Raw genomic sequence first — 12,267 nt, 5'->3', positions numbered from 1 at the left:
GAGAGCCAGTGTGGTGTAGTGGTTAAGAGCAGTAGACCCGTAATCTGGTGAACCGGGTTCGCGTCTCCGCTCCTCCACATGCAGCTGCTGGGTGACGTTGGGCCAGTCACACTTCTTTGAAGTCTCTCAGCCCCACTCACCTCACAGAGTGTTTCTTGTGAGGGAGGAAGGGAAAGGAGAATGTTAGCCACTTTGAGACTCCTTCGGGTGGTGATAAAGCGGGATATCAAATCCAAACTCTTCTTCTTCTTCTGCTCCTTAGGTGAGATTGTGAAAATCGTGATGATGTCAAACCGACAGGGTTTGTTGTCATGTTACCATGTTGCTGTCAGGGTGTTGTACTTTGCAAACTCAATGCCGTTGTCTTTGCAGGGTGGCCCTAAATCCTCCTTTCTTACAGCCGAGAAAAGAGCCAGGCTCAAGACAAATCCCGTCAAAGTCCGCTTTGCAGAGGAAGTAGTCGTGAACGGACATACTCAGGTATGTGCCAACGCGGCCATTATGCCGGAAGAAACAGCCTTGGAGCAATGGTCAGGTTGTCAAAATACATTTGCATGGAGGATGTCGGTCATTAACATCACGAAGGCACCTTGTTGGCTGCCCCTGTACTGGGTTAGTGGAATTGAAAGTTGTGCTTAGGACTGATAACCAGTTTAAGGATAGCTCAGTTGGTTAGGGCATGGTGCTCATAACACCAAGGTTGCAGGTTCAATCCCCGCATGGGACAGCCGAATTTTCCTGTATTGCAGTGGATTGGACTAGATGATTTTCAGGGTCCCTTCTAACTCCACAATTCTATGATTCTATGAAAACTTAGCTGACTAGTTATTGGCCTTGTGACTGGTTTATTAGTTCCTTATATTTATATATATCTGTGTATTGCCAAAACCTCCTTGTTTGTGCCCCTCTTTGGCTGTGTACCCATTACGGTTTACTCTGAATCCTGTGTGTTTCCACGGCCGGGTTTTTTTAATCCACAGAACTATCCTGTGGTTTCTTGCAAAATGCTGAAGTTTGACGCATTCCAGCCTGCCACAATCAGCTTCGATCCAACTTGGGTTAGATCTAAACACAGGAAAAACAGAATAGAAGCATAACGACCCCACCCCACCCCACTTACCATTCCCCCCTCCCCGTCTTTCCCCCTCTTTTCATCCTAGTTGTTTAAACCAATTCATGAACCAATAACTTATACATTGAGCACTAATAATGAACCATATGTTGTAGATATTACTCCACATTTATTATGCTATTTTTGTGATATACAAATGACATGAGAAAACTTGGTATACTTATTTGTATAACATTATTCTTGTTTATAAAGCCCAATAAAATAAAATAAAAAGAAACACTGGGAAAACCTGCTATAAATAAGCCAGAAATTAGATTATAACAAACAAACAAAATCTATGGGAAATCGTGTTTTAAAATTTCTTGCTCTCTGGCGGCACCTGGTGTTGCATGTTTATAGCACATTCAAATCCCTGTTTCTTTACTAACGTAGCTGAGTTCTTGAAAACTATAGCATCTGACTTGAAAACCTTTGAGGTGTGCACACCAATAAACCAAAGAAACAAAACTGTGCAGATGCACAGTTTTTCAAGTGGAAATCCTGGAGGCAGCTTTATTGAGTACAAGTAAAATAAACAATAAGGGACGCGGGTGGCGCTGTGGGTAAAACCTCAGTGCCTAGGACTTGCCGATCGCATGGTCGGCAGTTGGAATCCCCACGGCGGGGTGAGCTCCTGTCGTTCGGTCCCAGCTCCTGCCCACCTAGCAGTTCGAAAGCACCCCTAAGTGCAAGTAGATAAATAGGTACCGCTTTATAGTGGGAAGGTAAACGGCGTTTCCGTGTGCGGCGCTGGTGCTGGCTCGCCAGATGCCGCTTAGTCACGCTGGCCACGTGACCCGAAAGTGTCTCCGGACGGCACTGGCTCCCGGCCTCTTGAGCGAGATGAGCGCGCAACCCTAGAGTCGGACACGACTGGCCCGTACAGGCAGGGGTACCTTTACCTTTACAATAAACAAAATCTACAGCTCACTCTTAGAATGGTTGGGCTGCTTTAATAGTTTATTTCCCTACTATGGTAAAAGAGTACAAAAGTCAGGCAATTAACCTTTTACTGTTCTTTTAAAAAATATTTCCTCCAGTAGAAAATGGAAACTAAAATTGTTTTACATTATTTAGTCCATTTGTGTGTGTGTGCTGATTGCAAACTGCCTTGTGTTCAGCTGCAGAAAAGCAGGCTATACTTTCTGGAATAAAGAGAAAACTTTCTTCCATAGGTGTTCAGAGCCCACATCTGAAATATCCCCATATAGAGGCTTGTTTTTCATCACAAAACCTCTTGGTGCATGAATGCACACAGAGCAAGCACTGCATCAGGTTATTGTAACAAGGAATGGGAGGTCTGGGAATGCAGCCCACAGCCCCATCCAGCCCAAGGAGTATAAGCTAGAGCAGGGGTAAAGGTAAAGGGACCCCTGACCATTAGGTCCAGTCGTGACCGACTCTGGGGTTGCAGCGCTCATCTCACTTTATTGGCCAAGGGAGCTGGCATACAGCTTCCGGGTTATGTGGCCAGCATGACTAAGCCGCTTCTGGCGAACCAGAGCAGCACATGGAAACGCCATTTACCTTCCTGCTGGAGTGGTACCTATTTATCTACTTGCACTTTGACATGCTTTTGAACTGCTAGGTTGGCAGGAGCAGGGACCGAGCAATGGGAGTTCACCCCATAGCGGAGATTCGAACCACCAACCTTCTGATCGGCAAGTCCTAGGCTCTGTGGTTTAACCCATAGCGCCACCCGCGTCCCTTAGAGAAGGGGTAGTCAACCTTTTTATACCTACCGCCCACTAATGCATCTTTCTTGATGTTAAAATTTTCAGTGCTCGATGGAAGGAGGATTCAGCTTGTGCCATAGAGCCCCCTACCGCCCACCTAGAATCCTGAAACACCCACTAGTGGGAGGTAGGGACCAGGTTGACAACCCCTGAGCTAGAGTAAAGGTATAAAAGGTAAAGGATCCCTGGACGGTTAAGTCCAGTCATAGGTGACTATGGGGTTGCGGCGCTCATCTCGCTTCAGGCTGAGGAAGCCAGCGTTTGTCCACAGAAAGCTTTCCAGGTCATGTGGCCAGCATGACTAAACCGCTTCTGGCACAACGGGACACCGTGACGGAAATGCCGTTTACCTTCCTGCCTCAGCGGTACCTATTTATCTACTTGCACTGGTATGTTTTCAAACTGATAGGTTGGCAGGAGCTGGGACAGAGCAATGGGAGCTCATCCCGTCGCGGGGATTCGAACTGCCGACCTTCTGATTGGCAAGCCCAGGAGGCTCAGTGGTTTAGACCACAGTGCCACCCGCGTCCCCTATAAGCTATAGTAGTGCAGGTTGGCCCTTTAAGGGAAAAGGGTCACTGCCCCAGCATCAGTCAACTCCATTTGACTCTGCTTAATGTTGACCCTGGCTCCACCTACTGTTGACCTCCCAGAATGCATGCCCCAAAGGTTAAGGGTGCGGGGAGAATGAAACAAAGTTGTACCCTATGGCGATCCCTCTGAGCACAGCCACTGTGGCTGTGCAGGAAAAGAGCACTTCCAAATAATTTTAGCAGGTTTTCAAAAACGGCATAGTAACTTGCTTTCTTAAAAAAAAATGCATATCAGAATGATCAGTTTAAATGAGAACATTGTTCCGAAACAAAAGTTTTGCTTGGAAAAAGCCCAGAATTGCTTTCACGCAGCTGAAATATGAACCTTCGGTTTGAGGGCATGAATTGTTGATGAGACCAAATGCTTTTAAAACCTTAATTTTCCAGGGTAAGTCTTGTTTATTGCTTTAAGACAAAGCTATATGGGAGCACGAGGTCATCTAAGGATTTTTTGCAAGGTAAAAATGATGAGCTCCGGATCGGCGTATACTTTGTCATGTCCATTGAAAGTGCATTCCACAACATGGGCATTTGATTCAACCCAAGACTTCGGTTTCTGCTTACAAATGATTTCCCAGTTGCTGTTCTGCTAAAAGGGCTCAAAGGAGATTTCAAACCAAAATCGCAGAATAATAAAACCCAACAGTAAAATGCTATTCGGTTGGGAATTTTAATATTGAAGTTTATTAATATTAAAGAATGGCTGCTAAGAAATAATCCACCACAGATAGCCACAAAATGGCTTCTGGAAGCAGAACGGTCATTGACTGACTGTACAAACTGCTTAAGTAAGTAAACTAGTGCAAGAATGGACAACAGTTGCACATCTGTTCTGCATGTACACTAGCGGCCAAAATTGTGGAAACCTTTTGGGGAAAGTATGTTTCTGAGGTTTGATGGCTCATCACACCACTTTCTTTTTGGAGTAATATCATAAAATTATTTATCAATGGAAAGATTTTTTAATAATAATTTTTATTGATTTTTTCAAAATAATACACACAATTTGCACATTTAAGTTTTAGAATAAAGATTCTACCGAATCTTAGGACTCCCTCCTCCCCTCTGTGGGTCTTTTAAATATCTTATTCAACTGCATATTATAGTTCCTCCAAATTTTTATAATCCTCCAAAGTTTTTGTAACACTGCAAGAGTTATTCAATGTTTGCCAAAGAAATGGAAAGATAATTTAATGAAGAATGTAATGCAACAAGGTTTGTTCAATTCTGTCAAAAGTTACAGTCAAATAACCAGAAAAGGAAACACCACTTGCTTAGGTTGATATGCAGTAGCTTGGCTGCATTTGAATGTAGCCAATGAGCATGAGTGTTTAGAGAGCCAATCAGTTGTTAAAGGTAAAGGGACCCCTGACCATTAGGTCCAGTCGTGACCGACTCTGGGGTTGTGGCGCTCATCTTGCTTTATTGGCCGAGGGAGCCAGCATACAGCTTCTGGGTCACGTGGCCAGCATGACTAAGCCGCTTCTGGCGAACCAGAGCAGCGCACGGAAACGCCATTTACCTTCCAGCCGGAGCGGTATCTATTTATCTACTTGCACTTTGACATGCTTTGGAACTGTTGGGTTGGCAGGAGCGGGGACCGAGCAACGGGAGCTCACCCCATTGCGGGGATTCGAACCGCTGGCCTTCTGATCGGCAAGTCCTAGGCTCTGTGGTTTAACCCACAGCGCCATGAACCATCAAACCTCGGAAATACACTTTCCCCAAAGGGTTTCCACAATTTTGGCCACTAGTGTAGAAGGTTCCGGGGTGGGGTGAAAATGTTCCCTGCCTGAAACACTGGCGATCTGTTAGCAGTCTTTGTAGACAATACTGAGGTAGCCAGACGAATGGTCTGACTTTGATTCTTTTATTTTTTTGTCTTGCTGTGCACTGCCCTGACCTTTTATCTGGGAGAATGGTACAGAAATATAAGTAAACCACATTGCACCAAGGGCCTGGAAACTGATGGCGCTTGACCAAATCACATCTTCTAGGATCCTGGCCCCATGGGGCAAGTAGAATAGAGCGTGCCTGCATTGGGCAACTCAGCAAATGAGTGTCTGCTTGGTGGCTGCAGTGCCGCAATTTGACTAACACTTTAATTTGATTCTGTTGCTAGAAAACAGTGTGTTCTGGAGAAAGCAATATGCTGCCAGATGTCTGGGAGATGGCAAAGAGGATATTTTCTGTCCGTGGAAATGGCAGAGAATCTTTGACATCTCCCAAACATTGGTGTTTTGCTTTGTTTGCTATTGTTACCTTGTGTGTTTTGCGTTTTTATTTTGTGTTTTACGCTGGAAGCACCCCCTGTGATCCTTTGGAGTAAGGGCGGTTTACAAATGTAATTTAATATTTTTTTTTAAATGACATGAGGTGGTGTGCTGCCTCATGATATGTTACTTTGTAAACCCTTTAAAAGTCAATTTGGCATATAAGTAGTATATAAATTAATACATAATGCAGTGGTACCTCAGGTTAAGTACTTAATTCGTTCTGGAGGTCCGCTCTTAACCTGAAACTGTTCTTAACCTGAAGCACCACTTTAGCTAATGGGGCCTCCTGCTGCCACTGCTGCACGATTTCTGTTCTCATCCTGAAGCAAAGTTCTTAACCCGAGGTACTATTTCTGGGTTAGCGGAGTCTGTAACCTGAAGCATATGTAACCTGAGGTACCACTGTATTATTATTATTAATAATAATAATAATAATTTTAAATTGAGCTGCTAATAATAATAATAATAATAATAGCAGCTCAATTTAAAATAGGGATGAGTTAATATAGGGATGAGTTAATATTGTCAAGGTCACTTCCACTCTGTTTCTCATTTGATCTGTCTCAGATGCAGTTCACCACATTTCCATGTCAATTTGCATTTTTTTAAAAAAGGTCCTAACAAAAATCCATTAGCATTTCCCCCCCCAATAATTTTTATTAAATTTTCCACAATTGTAACCAATATTGCACAACCGAAGGTCAAAACAAAACAAAAACAAAAGAATACATCAAAGAAAAAAGACGAAAAACAAACAATAAAAACGAACTTAATTGTTTAAAAATCCAACCTTATGAACATATTAATTGACTTCCACTAGTCCCTCCCTCCTGAGTTTCTTTGTATCTGAATGTAAGAGCTTTCCAATATCATTATTAAACAACAATATTCCAATTATAATCAAATTTATTCACTTTTCTTTAAATCCATTAGCATTTTTGGGCGAAATTTTCATAATATGCACATTTATATGCAATATTGTCACACATTTTGCAGAGCATTTTTGCCTAATACGATACTGAATGCTTTTGTACATTATTTTCATTGTCATAGGCATTTTTATGCACACCAGTCAGGCACATGCATTTTTGTACAGGTTACTTGGCTCGGGAAGTGCATTGCAAAATTCGCAGCAGTGTGCCTTTTACAGGACGGCTGCGTTTCAGTTTTCGTATCATTTTGGGAAGGGCAAATCTGGCACGTTCGCTTTTAAATGGGAACTGAATCAAATTTCTAACCCATCCCTAATTTAAATTAATCCTTGGGCCCCATTGACTTTGGTGGGCATTGGGGATGTAGCAGATGGGGAATGTAGCAATGACATTCAGTTTGGTTAAAACTTCCTCATTCACCCCTCTCTATCCTCCGTCCAGGGACGCAGGTGGCGCTGTGGGTTAAACCACAGAGCCTAGGACTTGCCGATCAGAAGGCCAGCGGTTCAAATCCCCACAACGGGGTGAGCTCCCGTTGCTCAGTCCTTGCTCCTGTCAAACTAGCAGTTCGAAAGCACGTCAAAGTGCAAGTAGATAAATAGGTACCGCTCTGGCGGGAAGGTAAATGGCGCTTCCGTGTGCTGCTCTGGTTCGCCAGAAGCGGCTTAGTCATGCTGGCCACATGACCCGGAAGCTGTACGCCATCTCCCTTGGCCAATAAAGCGAGATGAGTGCCGCAACCCCAGAGTCGGTCACGACTGCACCTAATGGTCAGGGGTCCCTTTACCTTTACCTATCCTTTGTCCAGATAAGGAAGAGTTGTTATCAGAGTTCAAGAGCACATTCCAGCCAGGGAAAACCACTCCAGGTGCAAAGGAAGACCAGTGCAAAGTGTGACCTGGGGAGAGGGAAGAGCTCCGAAAGCCAAATAGAGAGGTCTGGGGGCCATGTTTAGTCCCCCAGGTCTGAGGTTCTCAACCCTAGGCAAAGTGAAGCTTATTTTGTAGGTGCAATAATAATTGTATTAAGAGATTGCCTTTGGGTCGTATGTGATCGCCGAAGATGACATGTTCCCGATAGATCTGCCAAGCAGAACTCTTGAAACAAAGAAAAACACTGTATGGCGGCTAGATTGTGTCTTTTGGTCTTCCAGGGAAGTTCTCTGCTGTGCATGCCCAACGTTCTCAAGGTGTATCTGGAAAATGGACAGACAAAAGCTTTCAAGTTTGACTCCAGCACTACTGTCAAGGTACTCTGAGCTGGACTCTCGATTTTACCTGTTATATTTTGAGTTCTATTATATTGCAGAAAGTGCTGGGGCCTGATGCACAAATGAACATTTGGGTATTGAGAAGTGCCTTGGAAATAGAATATGGAGGTTGCACACACACACACACACACAAACACACACACAGAGCCCAGTCTTGAATGGGTGACTTGTGCCACCCCAGTAAAGCACCGAGGGCCTTCTGGCGGTTCTCTCATTGCGAGAAGTGAGGTTACAGGGAACCAGACAGAGGGCCTTCTTGGTAGTGGCGCCCACCCTGTGGAACACCCTCCCTTGAGATGTGAAGGAAATAAGCAGCTATCCTATCTTCAAAAGACATCTGAAGGCAGCCCTGTTTAGGGAAGTTTTTAATATTTAATGCTGCATTGTTTTTAACACTTGATTGGGAGCGGCCCAGAGTGGCTGGGGAAACTCAGTCAGATGGGCGGGGTATAAATAATTTATTATTATTATTATTATTATTATTATTATTATTATTATTATTATTCAGCACTTCCTACCTGTATCAATGCGGGACGCAGGTGGCGCTGTGTGTTAAACCACAGAGCCTAGGACTTGCCGATCAGAAGGTTGGCGGTTCGAATCCCCGCGACGGGGTGAGCTCCCGTTGCTCGGTCCCTGCTCCTGCCAACCTAGCAGTTTGAAAGCACGTCAAAGTGCAAGTAGATAAATAGGTACCGCTCCGGCGGGGAGATAAACGGCATTTGCGTACACTGCTCTGGTTCACCAGAAGCGGCTTAGTCATGCTGGCCACATGACCCGGAAGCTGTACGCCGGCTCCCTCGGCCAATAAAGCGAGATGAGGAGTGCCGCAACCCCAGAGTCGGTCATTACTGGACCTAATGGTCAGGGGTCCCTTTACCTTTTTACCTGTATCAGTAGCCCCATTCAGGCAATTTTGCTCCCTCTCCATGTAACATTGTGCAAAAGGGTAGCAGGGCTGTGCATGCTAGTGCCACCCCACTGTCCTGCCTCCTGCCAGCCCTGCCTTCATGCTATCCTTGCACTGGGGGAAGAATTGATGGGGCAAGTCTGCTGAGCACAGGGTCATGTGGGCTTCCTACACACATTCAACAGCCTTCTCTATTCAGATGTTCCCCTATGCATAGACAGAGTGCAGGTGGGGCTGGCAGGAGACCAGGTGATGGGTCTACAGTTGATGTGTAGAGAGAGAAATGCCCATCTAGGGCTTATTTGGTAAGCTTATCTAGTTTTGATTTCATGCTGTTTCTGTAGGATGCTCTGCATGGTAGATTTTGCTGTGGCCCGATATGTCTTATCACAAAAATCTATGTCCGCCATCCGGTTATGCATACCACTGGTTCTTTCTATTTTTATATTTTTTAATTGAATTTGTATGTCGCCTTTCATCTCAACATCACAGGGCGGCTCACAACATACAAATACAAAATTTGAACGCAAAATACAAAAACAAGGCAAGCATCCGTAATTCTGTGATGGGTTGTACCCCATGCTAATATCTGTTTTAACCCATATGGGCGTGACTTCTTCTCCCCCCCTCCTCCCCAAATCATTATAAAATCCCAGTGAGACCCATGAGATTTGGGGTGCTTAGTAACCCCTGGAATTAGAGAGTCCATCACAATGGGTAAGCTTTTGTACCAAGAAACCTGCTGTGCTCTGAAACATCTAGGACACATTTGAAAGGGTAGTTTGTCAAGGAATTCGCCCCATGGGTCAGCTCTGCCTCTCGTCCACTCTGCTGCCATTAACGGTGCTCCAGATCTGCCACCCAATATGGACGCTTCACGTTGCCTGACGTGTACTCCCAGCTGCGGGAATATCCACGCGTAGTCCGAGATAATTTATCTGGGGCATAGATTTGCTGTTTAATTTGTTGCTTTGCCATCAATAATTGGCAGGACATTATTCTCACTTTGAAAGAGAAGCTCTCTATCCGGAGCATTGGTTATTTTGCCTTGGTCTTGGAAGAGCAGTACAATGTGTTGAAGATGTATCTTCTGCATGAGGATGAACTCATCGGACAGGTCAGTTGCAGTACTTTTGGTGCTCCCATCAGCGAAGGGTGGTGGACAAATGGGAAGAGCAACAGGAAGTACATTACAGAATCAATAACTTCCTGTTGCAGGGAATTTGAGCTACCGTCAATGCGTTGGCACAACGGTCCCTCTGATCTCCTTTATTACTCCTAACGAGCTCCTTTACTAATCCAACCCTTGGGCTCCATTCTGAGGGGAAAGGCAGGGCCCATGTTTAAATGTTTGTGCAATTATTTTAGCTGGATTTTTAAAATACAGTGGTACCTCGGTTTTTGAACGTCTTGGAAGTTGAACATTTCAGTTTTTGAATGTCTCGGAAGTTGAATATTTCGGTTTTCAAATGCCAAAAACCCAGAAGTAACTGCTTCGGTTTTCGAATGCTTTTTGGAAGTCAAACGTGCCACGCGGCTTCCGTATTGAGTCTTCCGGAAGTAAATGCTTCGGTTTTCAAATGTTTTGGAAGTTGAACTGTCTTCCGGAATAGATTACGTTCGAAAACTGAGGTACCACTATATTCAATTGCCTGTGTTGTATTGTGAAATTGCTTTGAGATACTTCATCGGAAGATATAAATAAATGAATGATCTTGCTAGTTCATCTAGGCTAGCAGCTACTAAAAGGGAGGGATGGCTCCTCAGAATGTGTGGGTTGTGGGTGACTGGAAGCAGCTTCATTGGAGCTCTCCAAAAATGCCAATTCTCACATGGATCTGTTCCTGTCATATGAACTGCTAGCATTTCAGAATAGTGTTCCAACAGCCATGCATTCTGTTGTTCAGAGCAAATCTCTGGCCCTCTCTCTAGGTATTGCTGGTGGTGGTAGCTCATAAGTGCTGACTTTATCATCTGTTTGTTGTTCTTTGTCTAAAACACCAATGGAATGTCCTTTGAGTCATATCAGACTTCAGGTGGATTTCAGGCAAATGCCCCCCCCCCATAAACTCCAGATAATCCTGATAAATATACTGTTCTGCAAAATCTATTCCACTTCCACTATAGACAACGGAGGTGCAAGGAGCTAAACTGGATAGTGAAACTCCACCCACTTAGCCCTAAGATATCATATTCAACAGTTCCTCCAGTCCCGGGTTACCAAATAGGCAGAATAGGCACCTGCCTGTGGGCCCCACACCTTTTAGGAGCCCCATGAAAAAGGATCAAAATAGTATTGATTTGATCTTGAAAGAAAATGACAATCAAGCTTTGTTAGTAGAAGAGAAGAAGAAGAAGAGTTTGGATTTGATATCCCGCTTTATCATTACCTGAAGGAGTCTCCAAGTGGCTAACAATCTCCTTTCCCTTCCTCCCCCACAACAAACCTCTGTGAGGTGAGTGGGGCTGAGAGACTTCAGAGAAGTGTGACTAGCCCAAGGTCACCCAGCAGCTGCATGTGGAGGAGCGGGGAAGCAAACCCGGTTCACCAGATTATAAATCCATTGCTCCTAACCACTACACCACACTGGCTCTCTCAATGTTATTCCACTAGAGCACACACACAAATTAAGAATTGCCCACACTTTTTCAAGCAACCATCTTTGCAAACTGTAAGAACTTGCTTATTACAAAAATGAAAGTGGACATTTTCAGGAAGCTGGATACTGAGCCAAATCACTGCGTTGTGGCGGTAATTCTCTTATTTCTTCATTTCAGGTAGTTCAGAGGAAAGAGTCCCATGATTACCGCTGCCTCTTCAGAGTCTGCTTTATACCCAAGGATCCACTGGATCTGTTGCAGCAAGATCCAGTTGCCTTTGAGTATCTCTATTTGCAGGTGATGTGGTAATGCATCATGGGTCAGTCTATAGCCCTATGTGCCTTGGTTGGGGTTTTTAGCAACACCAACAGGAACCCGAAAGGTATTTCTCAAGTTTTATACTTTTGCCACAGCTCTGCTGCTGTCACATCCCACTGAAGTGCCTGCATAGATTAGCAACTGTGCATCACATACATAGCTCATAGATCCCACACAAATGGTGCTTTTCATTTTTTAAAAAAATACATTTTTAAAACAAGATCCAAAACACAATGCACTTGATCGGATTTTCAAATTTGCAGCTCTTGAGAACTTCAGCATCCATATTCAGATGTGAATCTGACTCAGATAATTTGATCTATTTTTTTTTTACTTTGATTTTATCAAGGAGAAAAACCCAAAGCATGTATGTTGTAAAGCTTCACAAATACAGTAATAGGAATATAAAAGCAAGTACATGGTATTTTGTATTTGTATATTCATTATGCATGTTTATTCACATTTGTGTTTCATTACATTTTGAGAGTCATTGTCTTGGATTCCAGTGTGCTTGCATATG

General features: G+C 44.0%; 1 protein-coding gene across 3 annotated transcripts in view; it reads left to right on the top strand.

Moving 5' to 3' along the window:
* The window catches only part of FRMPD1 (FERM and PDZ domain containing 1), an 85,380-nt gene that overhangs the window by 57,224 nt on the left and 15,889 nt on the right, over positions 1–12,267 (top strand). For 2 of the 3 annotated variants that reach the window (XM_053370532.1, XM_053370531.1), the window contains 4 exons: positions 373–480; positions 7,802–7,897; positions 9,820–9,945; positions 11,607–11,726. In XM_053370532.1, coding sequence (XP_053226507.1) covers positions 373–480; positions 7,802–7,897; positions 9,820–9,945; positions 11,607–11,726 — 450 coding nt within the window. The remainder of the gene's footprint in view (positions 1–372; positions 481–7,801; positions 7,898–9,819; positions 9,946–11,606; positions 11,727–12,267) is intronic. The other variant, XM_053370533.1, reaches the window with a different exon arrangement.

Source organism: Podarcis raffonei, chromosome 17 (assembly GCF_027172205.1).
Source record: "Podarcis raffonei isolate rPodRaf1 chromosome 17, rPodRaf1.pri, whole genome shotgun sequence".
Taxonomy (NCBI): domain Eukaryota; kingdom Metazoa; phylum Chordata; class Lepidosauria; order Squamata; family Lacertidae; genus Podarcis; species Podarcis raffonei.
Note: the sequence above shows the minus strand (reverse complement) of the source record. Positions and strands in the feature narration are given on the sequence as shown.